Source organism: Scyliorhinus canicula, chromosome 15 (genome assembly GCF_902713615.1).
Source record: "Scyliorhinus canicula chromosome 15, sScyCan1.1, whole genome shotgun sequence".
Lineage (NCBI taxonomy): Eukaryota > Metazoa > Chordata > Chondrichthyes > Carcharhiniformes > Scyliorhinidae > Scyliorhinus > Scyliorhinus canicula.
This window is the reverse complement of record NC_052160.1, coordinates 58,010,238-58,030,189: the sequence shown is the minus strand read 5'-3', so window position 1 is coordinate 58,030,189 and position 19,952 is coordinate 58,010,238. Positions and strand designations below refer to the sequence as shown.

Here is a 19,952-nt window from a genome sequence, read left to right as displayed (position 1 = left end):
AGAATAAGAAGCTGCTAAATGATTGTGTGGAACTTGACCCGGCACAAAAAAACCCTGGAAGTTACCCCGAATTTCTGACGTTGACAAAAATGTTGAAACATAGGCCAGGATTCTCCATGTTCGCCCTGCCACCAAGAATCTGGCGCTCAGCCAAAACTCCATTCACTGCATCAGACCCGGAGAATCCCGCCGGCGTGAGCGGATGGGGAATTTTCCGTAATGTTTTAAATGTTAAAATATTAAAACAAAGAAGAACATTCTGAATAACCAGAAATGAAGGGATAGATTTGCCGTGCAGACCGCAGTGTGTTTCGCGGCAGCGGGAGGTGGCCCGCTATTGGTCGGCGGCAGGATCCTCTGGTCCTGCCATTGTATATGGGGTTCCTCGTTGAATGCACCTCTTGCCGCCATGAAAGCAGCGGCAGGGGTGCGCCGTCAGCAGGACCATAAGATCCCACAAGCATGAACGGCCGGAAAGTTCTGGCCTCTGAACTTCCGAATCCCAGCGTCTCATTTAGGGAGTATCCGAATGATATGCTGGGGAATCCCTCCAGGACGTTCTCAAAACGCGGCTAAGTGTTGACGCCGTTGTGAACACTGGAGTGTTTCACAGAGGCGTCAACGGGCCTCTTGGCCCAGCGATTCCGTGGCCCATAGGGGGCCAGCATGGCATCGGAGTGCTCCACGCACATCCGGCTGCCGATACGCGGCCCTGCACTTCCGGCCACGGGTCCGCCCATGTGCGCGGTGGCCGCTTCCACACTAGCCCCTTCCGTGCCAGCCCCGCGCGACATTGAGGACCCACACAGCGGGCCGGCGTGGAAGAAGGCAGGCCCCCCGCCCAGATCATGCGCACCCGCTGATCGGTGGCCCTGATTGCGGGCTTGGCCGTCGTGGAGTCCCTACCCCCGGAGACTGATCCCTCCGCCCCCCCCCCATCAGGGACGGCCACCGCAGCCGCGACGCAAAGCTCCCGCCAGGTGGAACCATACATGAACCACGCCGGCGGGAACTCGGCCGGTCGACAACGGCGCCGCGTTGTTCCAACCATGCGCGCATGACTGCCGCCGATTCTCCGGTCGCCGGAGGTTTGCGTCCCGGCGTTTGACCTGATCGCGTGTCTGACGTCCCATTCTCCGCCCCCGTGCCAAGCGCGATTTCGATGCGGAGGTTCGGAGAATCTCAGCCACAGTTTCATAGAATCATAGAATCCCTACAGTGCAGACCGAGGCCATTTGGCCCATTGAGTCTGCACCAACCCTCCAAAAGCACACCCCTCCTCGGTCTATATCCCCACCCCATCGCCCTACCCCCATCCCTGTTATCCCACCTAATGTTTGGACACTGAGGGGCAATTTAGCATGGCCAATCCACCTAACCTGCATATCTTTGAACTGCAATTGTCCAGAAATGGTGACTTCCCCTGGACCATTGCGCTGGGCTGGGAACCATCGGACAGAAGCGATTTGAATCACTAACTTCAGATGGTTCTGTCAGTTTTACCCTCATAGTTCAGAAGGAAAAAAATACTTCGAGCTCCAAAGTAACTATTTAAACACCCAGACTGAGCTTCACCCAGGACACAGAACACAAACAGGACCCTGCAGCAGACCACCCAAACCATCCCCACCCCTGATCTGAACCGAAACAAATCCCCCCACCCCCAGAACTGAACCCAAACTGAAGCGAGTCAAGGGCATGTGAATTTCAGTGAGGGTAAGACCATCCCGAGTGGCAATGCGACAGAGACACAGGCAAATGTGTAAAATGAGCCAACACTTTTGAATGTACCGGTTTCCTTGGGGAGATATGTTGGGATATGGATTTCTAGCAGGGGAATCTTTTCCTTCCAACTAGCAACATTCTGATATCCCCCAATCTGCCTGGGAAAGAGGGAATGGTGCTTTTCAATGAAAAGGAGGGACAAACTGAAGGGAAACTATTCACACCCCTTGAACCAGTTGTAACCTCACACTCCACCAGTACTCCAACACATCTACACGTATCCAGTATCGCAGAGTATTATCTCACTTGTAACACATTCCAATCTGCATGTTATCTCACAAGTAGTATATTGTAGTCTGCTTGTAACTTACACATGGTACATGACAGCCTGCGTATTATCTCAGATTCATCACATTCCAGTCTGTATGTAATCCCATATGGGACACATGCCAGCCAAAGTGGTAAGGTATATGTGACATTTCCAAGCAACCTGTTCCTCAGTCTCCACATTGAAATCATTCAAAATTATTTACAACTTTAAAAACTGAAACCATTGTTAATTTGGCTTTCGTGAGCCATGCAAATACATCAATAAAATATAAAAATATTAATATTTCCACACATGTAATAATTTCAATGGGTTTATCTGACAATGTTGAATGCTGAGTTGGTCACAAGAAGTCAATTCCTGTTTTGGGAGGCAAAACTGTAATGGAATAGTGGAATGCCTTTAAAGGAGGGTTCAGGTACAATTGGGGTACATTCCTGTGAGGGGGGTATGGTGGGACAAAGAATGGTGAGATTCCTGTGAGGGTGGATGGTGAGAGAGACAAAAAGTAAGATGAAGCAGGAAAAGGGTGTGCATGATGGATAACATGTTGATAACACAGTGAAAACAGGCTGAATGCAGCAAGTTCAAAAGGGAGGTGCAGAAAGTAATAAGAGAACAAAAAGCGAAAATGAGAAGAGACTGACAGCTAAAAGAAAAGGGAATGCAGAAGCCATCTGTAGACTTTTAACTAGTACAGTGGTAGTAAAAGGGACCAATTGGGGACCAAAAAGAGGATTTACACATGGAAGCAGAGAGCACGGCTGAGGCACTAAACTTTGTATGTCTTTAACAAGAGAGAAGATTCTGCCAATGTCATAGTGAAAGAGGAGGTAGTTGAGACACTGGAAGGGCTAAAGTTTGATAAAGAGAAGCATTAGATAAGGCAGCTTCCACTTAAAGTTGATAAGTCGCCAGGATCACATGAATTGGGTGGAAATTGCAGAAGCACTGGTAATTATCTTCCAATCCTTATTAGATACAGAAGAGGTGCCAGAGGACTGGAAAATGACGATAGTCGTTTGGTGAGTCAGAATGAGTATTGATGAAAAAAGACATCTTGCCCAAGCTTTTTGTCATGCACTCATCAGGACAATTCGCAAGAATACCAATGTCAGGGGAAACAATTACTTTATATTGTACGAGAAGAGAGTGCTGATTGGTAGAGGTGCTGCCATGGAGAATGCACCAGTTAATAGTGACTGAAAATTTAGACTAGGCAGCTTGACTCTGATTGGTCAAAACATTCCCCTGAGGAATGAACTAGTGAATGGCTATCACTTATTTTATTTAGCTGAAACAGGCACAATGTGTGTACATCTTTTTGTCTGCAAAGGGCAGGGCCCTATGTATCAATATATGTTGCTTCCAGTACCACACTACAAGCTCAACTGACAAGCTTTAATTGGTTGTAAGCATTGCTTTTAGCACACTGAAGATTATTTAGTAAATGTCATCCAATGGCGGAATCACATCTAATGCTGGACACTGTGTTATGAATTTTGCAAGCATGGTCTGGTTGGGTATGGCCTGTACCAGGGACATGCTGTAAGATATGATCCACCAGTCTTTGGAATGTGTGGCCTACAAACCTAGAATCACACTGGTACTGAAATTCATATACCATACTACTCATTTGCGTGATAGGCAGAATGTCTTTTTGGCTTGACAATGCCATCCTGTTAGTGGCGAATACCACTTGTGTTGCGACTGCATTGTAACAGTGTGAAACAGCAAGCTTCACCTGTTGCTCAACTTTGAAATATCATGCCTTTCCACGGAAACCTGAGGCAGACTGGCCACTTTTCAGGACTAAAAGTGACAGCCTAAGGTTTGTGCGATTTACAGTGAGCAATGATCTGACCAGGGTAGCCATTATCCCACAGGATGCCTGCCTTTGATGCACCCTATTTCAGCATCAAGCTCACATGGTGAGCAAATGGTTTGGGCACTATTTACAAGGTTTCCAACAAGCCAATCTTGTGGTGTGTGGAGGATGCTAGAATGTAAGAATACTAATGCGCGTAATACCCAATGAATGTAGATTTGCAGTAGACAATAGTAGAGAACCCCCTGGCAGCTTTCTCAACTAACACATTGAGGAAAGGGAGTGTGTTTGACTGTTCCATTTCAAAGGTGAGTTTGAGCTGAGGGTGGAGCCCATTAAGACATACAAGGACATTATTACATGCTGTTACGGATTTAAATATAGCGAACCTCTCATCCACATATGAGAATTATGCAAGGGTTAGGAGATAGGTGTCATCCCATCGAAGATACGTTCCTCATGTAGCCCAATAATGATGTTTGTGTGAGCTGGACCTAGAGAGGATCCTATGGCAATGCCATCAACTTTGAGTCATTAAAGTTGAACTCAACAGCGTGAGTTGCTGAATTCATAAGCTCAATTGATACTTATTCCTGCAGTGGCGGCGGGGTCTAAATCACAATGATATAGTGCCCCGGCACAAACATTATCTAGAGAAAATTAACAATGACTTGGACAAATGTGGATTATTTAAGAAAATCCAGTACGCATTTCTTGCAGGCAATTTGTTTAACTAACTTGATGGAGATTTTAGCTTAGGTTACAGAGAGGATTGATGGGGGTAATGCATTGAAGTCCATACATGGACGCCCAGAAGTCGTTTGAAACCTTGCCACATAACAGGCTTCTCAGCAAAGTCAGAGCACATGGGATAAAAGGAACAGTCTATCTTAATTATGTAATCTTGGGTGTGCAGAGCACAATTTCAAAACTTGAAGATTACAGAAGGCCTGGAAGTAATGTGAACTATGAGAAGGAGAGTGATAGTTGGTGATTGTTTAATTCAAAGCAGCATCAAGCACATCAAAGGACTTCATTGGAAGTTAAGTGGAGGCAACTGAGAGAGTGCACAAACACCCAAACATTTATCTGCCCAACCCCTCAACTTAACTCACAAAGTTTCAACTTTACTTTTCTTGCATTAATGAAATTATAAAATTGAACTATTTCCCAGCAATTTTGGAGATGTTAATTAGACAGTTTTGAGGTTGAAGTTTCCCTTTAAGGAAGTATCTTTTCTGTACAGCCACTATTGCGCATGGATTTGAATCCTTATTGGAATGTATCTGGTTATCCTGAGACTGAGATTTGGTCTAAAAATTAACCAGTTAGATAACACAGTTTTTAAACTTTAGATTCTGTTCCCTTAATCCACACTTTAAAGTCTGAGGAGTGTCATGACCATGTTGTAATAGGCTAAAGTGAGTCAATTTTCTCCAGATCTTTAATTGTGAGCCAGTCAGTACAGAGATGCCTGACTTGAAAACATTTGCATTATCAAGTAGCTTAGACATTATAAACATGGGCATTCCTCCTCCTCCTGGCTTACTCACCAATGATCCATTCCTACTCCTCCTGGCTTACTCACCAATGATTCATTCCTACTCCTCCTGGCTTACTCACCAATGATCCATTCCTACTCCTCCTGGCTTACTCACCAATGATCCATTCCTCCTCCTCCTGGCTTACTCACCAATGATCCATTCCTACCCCTCCTGGCTTACTCACCAATGATCCATTCCTACTCCTCCTGGCTTACTCACCAATGATCCATTCCTACCCCTCCTGGCTTACTCACCAATGATCCATTCCTACCCCTCCTGGCTTACTCACCAATGATCCATTCCTACCCCTCCTGGCTTACTCACCAATAATCCATTCCTACTCCTCCTGGCTTACTCACCAATGATCCATTCCTACTCCTCCTGGCTTACTCACCAATGATCCATTCCTACTCCTCCTGGCTTACTCACCAATGATCCATTCCTACTCCTCCTGGCTTACTCACCAATGATACATCAGCGATACTTCAAACTAAGATGTCTCGTTCAGCCATGTCGGACTGATAGAGACTGGTTTCTATGATTAATCAATAACTCCATTATCATTTTATTGGGAACTGCAGGGTGGCAGACAGTTAATTGAATGGACAATGGTCTTTTTTCATCTGCAATTCCTACATTCCTTATAACCTGGTAGTAAAGAACAGAAAAGATCCCAGGTTTTGTTTGACTGCCAACAACTTCTGGTTCCCTGAGGGATCTTTTCAATGTGCAACTGCTCGACATGTTCACATCAATGAAACTTTAGAAATAATAGGTTAAATCAGAACCGTGGTGTCCAGCCTTCTTCAGCACAAGATCACTTTTAGAATCTAAATGCAGCACAAGATCTACTCTTAACAATTTGGCTTTACTAAAACCCCCAAAATATACATCATGCATAACACTCACCTATTCTTAGTGTCACATCTGTGCTTGCGCATTATCTGAGAATGCTGTGAAGTCTGGGTTGCAGTTTGAGATGGCTAGTCTCATACAGTCCATCAGATGGGTATCTGTGAGACGAGTGCGATACGTTGACTTGATGATTTTCATCTGAAAAAAAGCCACCTCACAGAGGTTTGTAGAATCAAAGTAGGCCTCCACCTTGAGTGTACAGGATGTCTGAAGAGGGAACTTCTCTCTGTCTTCTAGTCCCCAATAGTTTTTGTCCCATGACCTAACTATGTCATTTTGCATGGTGATGATTTCCATGTCAAGTCCACTGCTTTGTTCAAACACCTGTTGAAATGGTTCTGCCAGTTATCCAAATTCCACTTGCTGAAAAGGATTTGAGACAAACACAGTGATTTGTTCCATCTTGTCTAGCTCTTGAAATCTTCTATTGAATTATTTTTCAACTTGTTCAGGTGGTCACAGAATTTGTCTGAATGGAACCCTTTCTGTTTGACCTGCTGTTGAATTGTCTCCAGATTTGGGAAGCGCTCAGTAATTTTGTTCTTCAACTGGGAGGACCACAGGCTCAGCTTCAACTTGAACACATTCACTGCACTCACCATGTGTGACAATTCTCTGTCCCTCCCTTGAGCTCATGATTCAGCTCGTTCGATTTTGTACTTAAATTTGTATGAAATGGCAAGTCTAGCAACCTTGCATTATCTGACAGCTCGCTGTACACTTCATTTCTCGATTAAGAAAGGTGACAATTTCAAGGGAGCAGATCTAAAAATCTCTGGAGGACTTTTCCTCGATTTAACAACCTCCCATCTGCATGAAGGATTAGTTCACTGTAGGTGGAATCAAGCTCATCGAGTAACTATTTGAGAAAGTGATGTTGCAGAGCTCTAGCATGAATTGAGTTGACGATTTTGACAACAATTGTCATTACATGAGAAAAGTCATCTTGTTCGCTAGCACTTGTTGGTGAATAACACAGTGGTAATTGGTAAAAGAGGGGAATTCAGGATCAGTTCTGTAAAATGTAACAAATCGTGCATTAACACCCAGCATTGACGGTGCACCATCAGTTGTGATTGACCAGTTTCTTGACCAGAAAGTTTTTCTCAGTCACATAACTTTTGAATTCATTGTAGCCACCTTGGCCTCTTGTCCTCCCTTTGAGTGGTAAAAGAGAGAGGAAGCCCTCCTTTGTTGGTGAGTCTTTGAATGCCATGCGAACTAAACCAATCAGCTAGGCTATATCCGTCATGTCCACTGACTCATCAAACTGCAGTGGGAAACATTCACAGTCTGATAGGTCTTGGTGTATTTGCTGAGACACATCTTTGGACAACAATTCCACCTTCTGGCTACTGTTCAAGCACTAAGCGGAATGCTCTTGATGGCTGTCATAATTTCAGCAGCCAGCTGAAACAGCCTCCGTGATAACTTCGCCATCAGTGAATAGTTTCTCAGGTTTCACCACTTTCTGCTAATGTTGAAAGGCGCCTCTTTGCTATTCTTTGCCTTTCGCCACAAGCTTTGAAAAGAGCGACTGTTGAGTTTTAAAATTCCCTTTAACTTCCCAACTCCCCTCATCTGAACTGTGTGTTTAAAGGGAAATTTTCTTGAAATTTTGCATGCATTGTCTTGTGATGCCGTTCCAAATGACCTCTTTTAATCAAGGCTGCACACTGTTGACAAATAGTCTTGCCTTTCTTATTCATAAAAAGAAATCTGTTTTCCCATCCCTAATAGAATTCGTAGGTTTTGCCCTCTTGGAGGTCCCTGGCTCCTCACTCTTCATTTTATCTTCAACAAGCTTATTCCAAGTTTGGGCGCCTGTGAGAATCTTGTTGCCCAAGTCCTGCAGAATTTTGGCGTTGTTCGGCATGCGATGAGCAGAGTTGCTCAGCATTACGAGAAATCCTGTATCTCGTGCGATCTGGCGCGGTTCAGCGGGCAATGACATTGATTGTTCGCGACCCTGGGATCGACTTGTCGATCGCAATCGGCTATTTGGCGACCACTGGATTAGAGTCACAGGGCTTTGATACAATAAGCACATAAGAAGTAGAAGGTGTGGACCATATGGCCCCTCAAGCCTGCTCCACCATTAAATATAATCATTGCTGACTTTCTGCCTCAACTCCATTTTCCTGACAGCTCCTCATATCCCTTAATTCCTTAAGAGACCAAATATCATCCCTCTCAGCCTTAAATGTATTCAACGATGAAATATCCACAACCCTCTGGGCTAGAGATGTCCAAACATTCACAATAATAACACAGGACATAAACTGGATGGAACAATTCCTTACCCATTGTTATGGGTCAGGGTTTAGAGAACCCCAAAGTGTATCATGGAGTTCACCTGACCCACAACTTTTAATAGAATGTGGTATGGGGAGCCCACAGCCCACTCTACAGGTGTGGTACAGCAGAAAAGGACAAGTATGTTTTAAAACAAAACAATGTTTATTCTATTAACTCAAGTTAACCTTTTTCAAAAAAACAAACAGTGAACATCTAAACAACCACTAATTCAAATATGACCCCAAAGACTACAACACTAAGTAACCCTTTAAGCTGTTCTTTTAACATCCAAAGGACTTAACAAACCTTCAAACAGGAGCACATTAGGTTTACATTCAATACTGAGAGCTTTTACAATTCTGGGTTCACCAAATGATCCATAGATAGTCTTTGGATGGCAGAGATCAACGGTACATCTCCTTTTTTACTTCAGATGCAGCTCACTGAAAAACACAGACACATCCAAGCTTTTTCTCAAACTGAAACTAAAAAGCCGAAGTAGAGCTCAGCTCCACCCACACTCTGACATCACTCCAGTAACATGAGCAGCCCTATTTCTTAAAGGTACATTTCGTAAACACCCATTTCTTAAAGGTACTCTCACATGACACCAGTGAGATTCCGATCTCAGGCATGCTCCAAGTGGGTGGATTATGTAGTGCTTGGGTATTCAAGCAGAAATGGAGGAGAAGAAGGGAGGATCCTGGGGTAAGTCACCTAAGGTTCTTCTCTTTTGTGCCTATGGCCCAGTTGGAGAGCAAGTAAGTAAAGGAAAGTTGTCATAGTCCCAGATGACCATAGGCTACTTTCCCTTTGAGGGGAAGAGCTGATTGGTGGAGATTTAACCAGAGGATCACCCCACCTCAGGTGAGGGGCAAGGTTGAGAAGGCAGGGCCTTCATGGATAACAGTCGGCATGAGAATTGAATTTGTGCTGAATGACAAACCAGCCGCCCAGCCAACTGAGCGAAACTGGCCCCTATAAAAGGAATTAAGAAGGTAACAAATAACCAACAATTGAAGCATAGAGGATCTAACTAAAACTTTACATTTAAATCTCACTGTTTCCTTGGGATATTTATGAGCAACCAAGTCAGTGAGCTCACCTATCCTTCCTGTTTACTTTCAGTTCTGGATTATTCCCAGCATCCTTGGCAGTTCCATCCTATGTGGCCTTTCAGACGACCAATGGGAGATGATCTCAGCATGGATCTACGGGTTCGGGCTGTGTGGCCTTTTTATTGTCTCCACCGTCTTTCACACCATCTCTTGGAAGAAAAGTCATTTCCGGTAAGTGACATTTTCTCGCACTCTGAATATTGGTACGTATAGTTCAATGATTAATTTGTGCTTTAGATAACCAGTCATAGAATACACGGCAACAAGGTTTTATGTTAAGGGTGTGGGTGTGGTTGAGGGATTCGGGACAATACCACCTAAATTACTGTTCTTACGCTTCTAACTGCTGGGAAGAAACTGGCCGAGGCCGAGAAGTTGGAAGTCTCCTCTTCTCGGTGTTTATCTGTTAGAATGATGCCCCAGAACACCCTACTTCCTCTTCTGGGTTAGGTCCACTTCAGACCAAGGCCCTCACAAAGCTGTTTGACACTCCCCCCTCGCTGACCTGATTGATAGCATATCTCAGTGACACATGGATAAAGGGGTGGGATTTGTTGCTCAGATATTATTTGGCCTCTCAAAATTATATTTCTTTACAGAACCTTCAAAAATTAAAATTTTTAAAACTTAAAAATAAAAATAAAAAATTCCTTTCAGTAAAATATTTTATTTTTATCTACAACAAATGTAGTAAATATTTCCCTGCAATCTGTATTTGTTTCTTGAGGAATAGGGATTTGTTTTAAGGCATATTAATTTTGCATTTATTTAGCAACTTTCACAATGCCAGGCCATCCCAAAAAATTTCACAGTCAATTAAGTAAGTCTAAAGTGTGTCACAGTTAATTTAATAAATTGACCAGATTTTGATGAGTTATTCATAGATTAAATATTTTAATGAAATTAATTTTGCATTACTGGGGCATATTTCTCTAATAATAGAAAAAAAAAGTAAGTCTAAAGTGTATCATAAGGTCGGAAAATGCCACAGCCAATAAAAACCCAGCACTGACCCACAAGCAGTAATTGGGTAAATCTAATTTTAACATTGCAGAACACCCGCAAGTACTGCACTGGAATGTCTGCCCGCATTACGTCCTCAAATAGCTTTCTGAATCAAAGGCTAGCATGATAGAATCACATCAGCACAGAAGGAGGCCATTCGTCCCATTGAGTGCACTGACCCTTTGAAAATGCATCCTACCTAGACCCACGCCCCACTCTGACCCCATAACCCACCTCAGCTTTTTGGACACTAAGGGACAATTGAGCATGGCAAGTCACCAAACCTGCACATCTTTGGGCTGTGGGAGGAAACCGGAGTACCCAGAGGAAACCCATGCAGATACAGGGATAACGTGCAGACTCCACACAGTTACCCAAGGCCAGAATTGAACCCGGGTCCCAGGCGCTGTGAGGCAGCAGCTAACCACAGTACCAACGTGCCACCCTGAATGCTCCCATTGTAGCAAATAATGGTCATTTTAACTTGACCAAACTGCTGGAAGCAGGATCGATGGCCAGCATATGTTATGTATCTGTCTGGAAGCTGCCAGGAGCTCACTGATCTGAATTTTATCTTGCTACGGCTTCTTTGCATATGCATGTCGGGTCCCAATGGCGGTATTGGATCTGACTGCATTGGCCCTTATTGAGAAGCTGCTGTGTCTTTCCAATCAAGTGAAGGCCTTGGGGACAAAAAGCCCAAGCAGGGAATAGATTCTCTGACTGCAGAGAATCTTTGCAGAATAGGCTTTGTTGATGGATGTTAAATATCTGGTAGTTCACGGTAAGTACGGTGGGCAGGTGCTGGAATTTACTTAATTAATTATTTTAATGATCAAGGAAGTCAGCGGTAGGAAGGAAAAGTTTTATTTTACTTTTAACAATAAGCTGCCCCCGGCAGTAACTATCTACAATCACAGTCCCAGTTGGGACAACCAACATGCCGGTCCCTGCTCGGGCCGGCTTTTAGGCTTGGTTTAACGAGCCCCTGCTGGGTGGGCCCCTGCCCCCTGCATGGGAAAACTCGCACTCTCTCTGTGGGCTTTGTGGCTTATGACTGCCCGCCCCCCCCCCCCCCCCCCCCCCCCCCGCCCTGAGTTCAAAGGTTCCCCCTCTGCTGTCATCTGCAGGAGGCTTCTGCATCACTTTCCCCGACGCTAAGCTTCTGCCTGCAGCGGTCTGGGTTGGGTGGTGTGTACCAGTTTGTCGATCGCTTTTTTTCCTGGCCGAACTCTGGAGTGCTATTGCTGGAACCTCGGCCCCGGACACGGCATCATCCGTCTATGTGTATTCTTCCGTGTCCATATTTAAATCGGATTCATTTTCTGCTCCTGCTGGTCTGGTCAATGGGCCATGGTCGGATGGGTTCCCTGGCTGAGGGGTGGTTCCTGGCAAGGCAGAGGCATCGACGTCTCTCGTTGGGCATCATGCAATGTGGGTCCCCGCTTCTCAAGGTGATCCACATGCTTGTGTTTGATTCTCCTTTGACTCGATTGGAGATGGGCCCTCTTCTCTCTATTATCACTCCTGGGTGCCAGACTGCACCATCTCCAAAGGTGTGGACATAGACCGTGTCTCCTGCTTGGAACCTCCGCGCTGGTGCCCAAAGGTTATGGTACCGTTTCTGTGCTTCTTACTGCCCTTCCATTTTCCCACCCGGGTTCAGAAAAGTCAGGCTTAACCGGGTCCTGAGCCTGCGGCCCATCAGAGGTTCTGCAGGTGCCACCCCTGTTGTCCTATAATGTCTATGGAACCTGCAGTCTGCTTCTTCATGTCTCTTTTGAATGTCTGAACCACCCTTTCAGCCAGGCCGTTAGATGAGGGATGGTACGGGGTGGTTCTAATCTGCCAGATTCCGTTTAGATTAGTGGATGTGACAAACTCTTTGGTCATGAATGGCGTTCTGTTATCCGTCACCAGGACTTCAGGGATTCCGTGAATGCTGAAAGAGGGCCTAAGCTTCTTGACGGTGGCCCGTGATGTAGTCAAGATCATTCTGTAAATGTCGAGCCACTTCGAGTGGGCATCCACAATGATAGGAAATATAGACCCCATGAAAGGCCCGGCAAAATCAGCATGCAGTCTCACACACTGACAACCTGCCCATTCCCAGGGGTGAAGGCAGGCTGCTGGTGGGGGTTTTGGTGCCCCTGACATACCTGTGAACTGCGTATGACTCGCTGTATGGCCCCATCGATGCCAGGCCATCAGATGTAGCTCTGAGCCAGCATCTTCATTTTAGAGATGCCCGGTGACCACTGTGTAGATCCTTCAGGAGGGTCTCCTGACTCTGCAGTGGAATTACAACTTGGAGTTTCAGGACATAGGGCCAGAGGGCTGCTGGGGGGGGATTCCCCTGCAGACCGCCATTTATTAGCATGTGGTGGAGCTACGCCAACTTGGGATCTCTTTGTGTCCATGCTCAAACCTGAACAACTATCACCGGCAGAGTATCCATAAAATTCAGGGTCACCACAGCTTCCTCCCCCACTGGTAGGGACGGCGGAACTCACGGACAGCGGGCGATGACTAAGGCCTTCAGCGTGGCCTTCAGCCTATCTGTGTACCCAGGCAGTGTTGGAGCGAGTACTCATATGCAGCGAGCAAAAGTGCCCGACGCTGAACCCGGCCAAAGCAATGGGGGGAATCCCCTTGTCCTCTTCATAGAGGCCCAGCAGAGGCTTGTGGTTGGTAAGGATGGACAAGTGCCCCCCCCCCCCGCCCCCCATAGATGTACTGATTAAACTTCTTGACACCAAATATCACTGCCAAACATTCCTTTTCTAATTGGACATAGCGGCGGTCTACGCCTGCCAAAGGTCTTTAAAAAAGCAACAGGTCTTTCCGTGCCTAGTCCCACCTGTGGGCCACCCAATGCCACAGTGGGAGGCACTGCCATTCAGGACTAACGATCGAGATGGGTCGTAATTGGTGAGGAGATGCCAGGATGACAGACACCACTTCACCCCAGCGAATGCTTCTTCCTGTTAGGCACCCCAAACCCACTTTTGGTTCTTCATTAGCAGTATGAGGAGGGGTGCCAACAGGGTGGCCAAGTTTGAGATGTATTTTCCATAATAATTCATCAGGCCCAAGAATGACCAGAGTTCGGGGATCCCTTTTATGGCTTGAACTTTCTCCTTTACAGGGTGCAGGCCGTTTCCGACTACTCTGTACATCAAGTACGTTACCGCCATTGCTCTGAATGCATTTGCTCCTCTTCGGCCAGGCACCAACTTGGGAGAACTGCCTGAGAACTTCCTCCAGGTTTTCCATGTGATCCTTGTTGGCGGTACCCATGGTGAGCATGTGATCCAAATATACTACTATGTTTGGCAGCTCTTGAAGAATGCCTTCCATGACTCTTTGGAAGATTGCCAGAGCTGAGAGACTCTGGACAGGAGACGAGTGTCCTCAAATAATCCTTTGTGGGTGTTTACAGTTACATATTTCCTGGATGCAGAGTCCAGATCCATCTGTAAGTAGACATAGCTCATATCAAACTTTGTAAAGGAACACCCTCCAGCCAGTTTTACATTTAAGTCTTCCACTCTGGGAATCGGGCAATGGTCCAGCGGAGAAGCCCTCTTCACTATGAGTTTATAATCATAGTGATTTGTCCGGCTTCATAACCGGTACTATGGATGAGACCCACTCCACAAACCAAACTGGCTGTATGATTCCCAGATCCTTTCAGCGCTGCAGCTCTGCATCAACCTTGTCGAGTAAGGCGCAAGGATCAGGCCTTGCCCTAAAATGTTTGGGTTGAACCTACCTGGGTCCACGTAGATTTGTGCCTTGGCCCCCTTTATTCAGCCCAGACCCTCCAAGAAAAGTTTAGGGTACTTGCCCAGGACTTCATACCGATTTCCGGTGCCCATCCATTGCCAATCAAAATGGAAGGCTCATAACTAGTGACACCCCAAAATATTGGGTCCCGGTCTCTTCACCAGGACTAAGGGAAGCTTGATCTTTTGCTGTCCGTGTGTCACTGGGGTCACGGTGGTCTCCACGATGCTCAGCGATTCACCTGTATAGGTTGTAAACCGGGCCTTGGTGTCTTGCAGTATTTGTGGTAAGATCATTGTGCGTAGCCGGCGAAATGTCTATTGGCCAACGATGGTGCCAGCAGCTCCTGTGTCCATCTCCATCACCAGAGGATGCCCGTTCACTTGCAATGTGACCCGGATCGGCGCCATCTTTGTGGTCGTGATGCAGTTCAGCTGCATCATATTGTCGACATCCCGTCAAGCCACATCCAAGGCCCTGGCTTATAGTAATCTCCTCAGCTGCCATGGGCTGCATTCACTCCGCAACTTCTGGCCACCCTGACCACCACGTGTTCTGCGTCCAAACATTTGGCAATGCGGTCAGCGTACTCCTTTATCCTTGGGGAGGTATCCTGTGGGTCTTCAATGGCTGAGTGCTGGGCCCAATAGGCTCACGTCGAAGGCCTCGAGCTTACCAAACAGCGGCATTTTTAAACCTTGCATCCTCACGTTGCTGCACGGTAGTCATCTGAGGTGGCTGGGAGTTTTGAAAAGTGAGTTCATAGTCTCCTTTTTCCTCATCGCCAGTTTAGTGACCAAGGAAGCCAGCAGTAGGAAGGAAAAGATTTATTTTACTTTTAGCAATAAGCTGCTGTAACTATCGACAATCACAGTCCCCGTTGGGACAACCAACATGCCGGTCCCTATTCAGGCCGGCTTTTATGTTCGGTTTAACGAGCCCCGGCTGGGTGGGCCTCCACCCCTTACCTGGGAATCTCATACTCTATGGGCCCAATGGGGAGATCGAAAATGATTTTTCCGTGGGCCTCGTGGGGTTTATGACAACTATATTCAGATGTGTGTATAAAGAGTCAACCAGCACTGGGGCATCGTGTTAGTTTAGAGGAAAAAGCTATGATAAGTAATAAACAGTGTCCTAGTCTCGGTGTCTTCTTCAGAACCAGACTTCAAAGTTTCTCTGATACACCACAAGGAGCATTTCCTTTCACTGGATCAACTCTTCCTTGCCTTGCTGACTGCCAAATCCAATCCATTCATCAACCTGACCTGATCAGATTGAACAATTGTTTACAGCTTCCCACTGACTATTCAGCAGAAGTGCACACAATGCTTCCCAGTGGTAACTTGTCGATACCCCCAGTAGCACAAGATACATTCAACAAAAAAACAAGGGAAGGTGAACGATGCCCACGGCCAGCAGGCAGGTAACAAATTACTCAACCTGAAACTCTGACAAAAATTTTGAGTATAACATCTGACTGACGGCACATCGAGTCCAGCAGAAATTGTGAGTATGTGCCCACAACCAAGACTACATCAAGTACCAACACTAAATGGCTTGACTGTGGGATGAAACAGATGCCAAATCAGAACAGTACCACAGAAGCACTGAGTAATCCTATTGAAAACAGAACATGGTCTGAGACGCAACAGAAACAAAGCACCCTGAACCAATATTCTTTGTTCCTAAATACATATCTTTGGATTACTTCACACAGGGTATTTTCTCTTGCTGTCAATTAAATAGTTTGATTTTCTAAGGGGGAAACTCTACTTTAGAAATGGGGGCTGTTGTTATCTGATGTATATGTAGTCTTTATGTACCTTTGTATATGTACCTTTAAGAGAACGTATATTGAACTGCTGTCAATTATTACCAGGATGTGATGTCGTAGTCGCATGACTTGTTCCACATACAGGTTTGTAGAAGTCAGGCAGCTATACATAGTCTCCTGGTTAACATTGTATTGAAAGCAGTCTTTTCTACAAATAAAGAACCTAAATTATTGTTCTTCTAATCCCTATCATATGATTGGTACATTTATGTTGAATAGATGAACATAACAGCAACGGCTTTCTGCCTGGAATAGTTTCAGGAAATTATCTGCTGGGGTTGTTTTGAGGCCCAGGAAATAAAATAGCCCAGAACTGATTTCTGGAGCAGCAGATACATTTCAAGCCCACCTCACTTCCTGGGCGACCAGAACCCATCTGATTAAAACCAAGGCCAATGTCTTTCAATCAATTGGCTGGATTTTACTTTGGGGCTAGTGGTCCCCGTCTTTTGGCCCTGCCTGACTAGCCCCAGAGAAAAGCTGCCCTGACTTATCTCAGGATCCAATCTCCATCACTGCGCCTCTTGGTAGACTGGCTGCATTTCCAGCAGCGACCATTACTTCTGGTGGCACTGTTGTTCCTGGAGAGCTGTGCAGCCATCAAATTGGCCAACAGCTCTGGGAGATAGGACATCCTCCTACACGGGGATGAAGACAAGGCCTCATGCTGTTAAAAGTCTGATGACCGTAAAATCTGGTCGGGGCTGAGCGACGTGCTCGCCCCTGACTTTTCAGCTGGGGGTTCAGGAGCCACCACCTCTGTGTAAAATTTCCATCAATGCGTGTTTGTCTAAATTCAGATGGCCTAACCTAGTTACCCAAAAACAAAAGAGCCTGTCCTATATTTCAGTAATGATTACAATCGCTTTAATCTGAAACGTTCCATTAGAGACAAGGATCCAGTTACAGTGACGGTGTCCTACTTATTTTCTGTGAAGCTCATCAGAGTATTAGAATACAATGTAAACCTGTGCCACTGTACTACACCCAGTGTAATTCTATCCAAGCATTTCCTTTGTTTATCCAGAACAATGGAGCATTGCTTCCACATGTTTGACAGGATGGTGATCTACTTCTTCATCGCTGCATCTTATGCCCCCTGGTGAGTCAACAAAAGAACTGTTGAGTATTGAATAGTGACAACACTAGCTGAGCAGGCTGGGAAAAGAACTGAAAGAAACCTCAAATGTATTTCATGCCATTAACCTTAAGGTGTCCCAAAGTGCTTCTCACCGAGTGAATTCTTCTCAAGGAGTAGTCGCTAATGTTGTGTAGGTGAATTCAGCAGTCAATTGGCACACCGCAAGATCTCACAGACAAAAACAAAGAATAGTGGTTTTGTGAGAATTGGCTGAGGGAGGAATATTGGCCCGTGCACCAGGGGAATGTCATAGTCTTAATCCAATATTACCAGCAATCTTTTTACAGGCACCTGAAAGATGAGCACGCCCAACAGTGCCGCACTCCTTCAGTGCTGTACTGTAAAGTCGGCACTTATATTAGTTATTTCAAACACGAGGCATCAGGTCATTTTTAGTGTGCCGTTGCGATGTGCTTTGGATTGATAAACGTATATACTGGGAGTTAAATGGCCACTCACAGCTACATTAACCCTTAGACATATTTCTTATCTCCATTAATGATATCAGCCAGTTTAATAATTAGGGAGCTGGACCGAGCAGTGAATAAAGAGGATGTCTGTTCACCCTGGAGCCTGCCTTGTAGTTTATTCCACACAGATCAAACTTAAAACATGGAGCTGGGCCAGCCACATCTTTTGGTAAGCTTACTTTTTTTTGTCACATCATCAAAACAATTCTGTTGTTCAAGCCCTTGAGGAGACACAAAGCAGTATCAGGTGACTGATCCTTAATGCCAGGGGTTCATATTCATTGACATTAAAACATTTAATCGCCTTACAGTAGACAATATAGCTAACCCTTTCTGAGCATGATGGGATGTGTAGCCATTACTGTGGGAACTGAGATGAGAATGCAAGTTGTAAGATTCAATGGGCTTTCTCCAGCCCTTCACTGCATCCCCAAACACCCACACAGGGCACCCTCGGCTTAATTGCCAGCACACAAAATGCCAGCTTGGCACCACCAACCTGGCACTACCCCTGCCAGTTCACAGTGCCACATGGGCACCTTGGCTCTGCCAAGTGCATTGTATGTACCTGGGGGTCGCCGATCCACTGTGAGACCTCCACGAGTGCCATTCCATCTGGTTCCTGTTTGTGGGGACCAGTGCTGAACAGCACTCGCCCAAGGTCTCCAAGGTGAAGGGGATAAATCCCAATGCCTCAGGTGACTCAGGAATCTACACATTAAAGTGAGACTGGTTGTCTCGCTCTAATATGCAAATTTGCTAAAAAGTGATCTCGCGCACAATGGGCGGAATTTACATTGCAATGTCTTGTGAGATCGCGCTAGATCTCACAAGGTGTTGTGAGCCGGGTAGATCCCAGGAGCAGGGTCTCCCGACTTCTATTGCCCACTGTTTTTCAAGCGCAGCGTGGCCATTGGATCGCGCCCAACGTCTCAAAGCGAGAAAGACTTTGGAATCCGACCAGGATACATCTCTCTCAGCATATCCTCGAATTAAATCGTTACTTACTTGAAGCTCACAGACTCAGATTTTGAAACAACAGAAGGATCATTGGAACTGGAGTAGGCTATTCAACCCCTTGAGCCTGCTCCCCCACTCAATGAGATTGTGGCCGATCTTAACTCCATCCATTTTCCTTGGTCCCATATCCTTTTCTACCTTGTCCAGCAAAAATCAATCAATCCCAGATTTAAAATTATTCATTGAACTCAAGCCTACTGCTTTTTTGTATGAGAGAGTTCCACACCTTAACTACACTTTGTGTGAAGAAGTGCTTCGTAAATGCTCTGCTAAATGCCAAACTTGGATTTTTAAGTTGATGTCCCTTGTCTGAGACTCTCACGCTAGCAGAAATTAAGTGCTCTTCCCTATCGACTTCCCCAGGGTTGTCTGTTTTTTATTCTACTTTGGCTTTCCTGCAACAAATTGATACAATTGAATAGTTTGCTGGGCCATTTCAGAGGGCAATTAAGAGTTAGCCACATTGCTGTGTGTCTGGACTCACATGTCGGCCAGACAGGTAAGAATGACAGATTTCCTTCCCTAAAGGACGTTAGTGATCCAGATGGGTGTTTGTGGCAATTCAGTAGTTTCTTGGTCATCATTAGTGAGCATAGATTTTTATTCCAGATTTTTGAACTCACATCTCTAGGCTTCTGCGTTCAGGCTTCTGGGTGAACGATCCGGTATCACTGCCACAATGCTACTATCCTTCAAAGAATGCACAAGACCTGGCCCTGGAGGATAATACAGACAGAAACCTCAAAATCAATTTAAAATAGTTGATATCAGATGCTATGATGGGGTAGGGCTGTAGGATTATTTAATGAGCTGGAATAAATCAAATTATCTGTCATGTTCAGATATCCGTTTTTGTTACTTTGATAAGAAATGTAAAAGGATATAGTCACTTTGCTGGGATTTGCCAGTTTTAGATACCATCGAGAGACAAATA

General features: G+C 45.4%; 1 protein-coding gene across 2 annotated transcripts in view; it reads left to right on the top strand.

Moving 5' to 3' along the window:
• mmd2a (monocyte to macrophage differentiation-associated 2a) overlaps positions 1 to 19,952 on the top strand; it is a 168,960-nt gene that overhangs the window by 103,183 nt on the left and 45,825 nt on the right. For both annotated transcript variants that reach the window (XM_038821048.1, XM_038821047.1), the window contains exons 3-4: positions 9,767 to 9,927; positions 17,415 to 17,489. In XM_038821048.1, the coding sequence (XP_038676976.1) occupies positions 9,767 to 9,927; positions 17,415 to 17,489 (236 nt within the window). The remainder of the gene's footprint in view (positions 1 to 9,766; positions 9,928 to 17,414; positions 17,490 to 19,952) is intronic.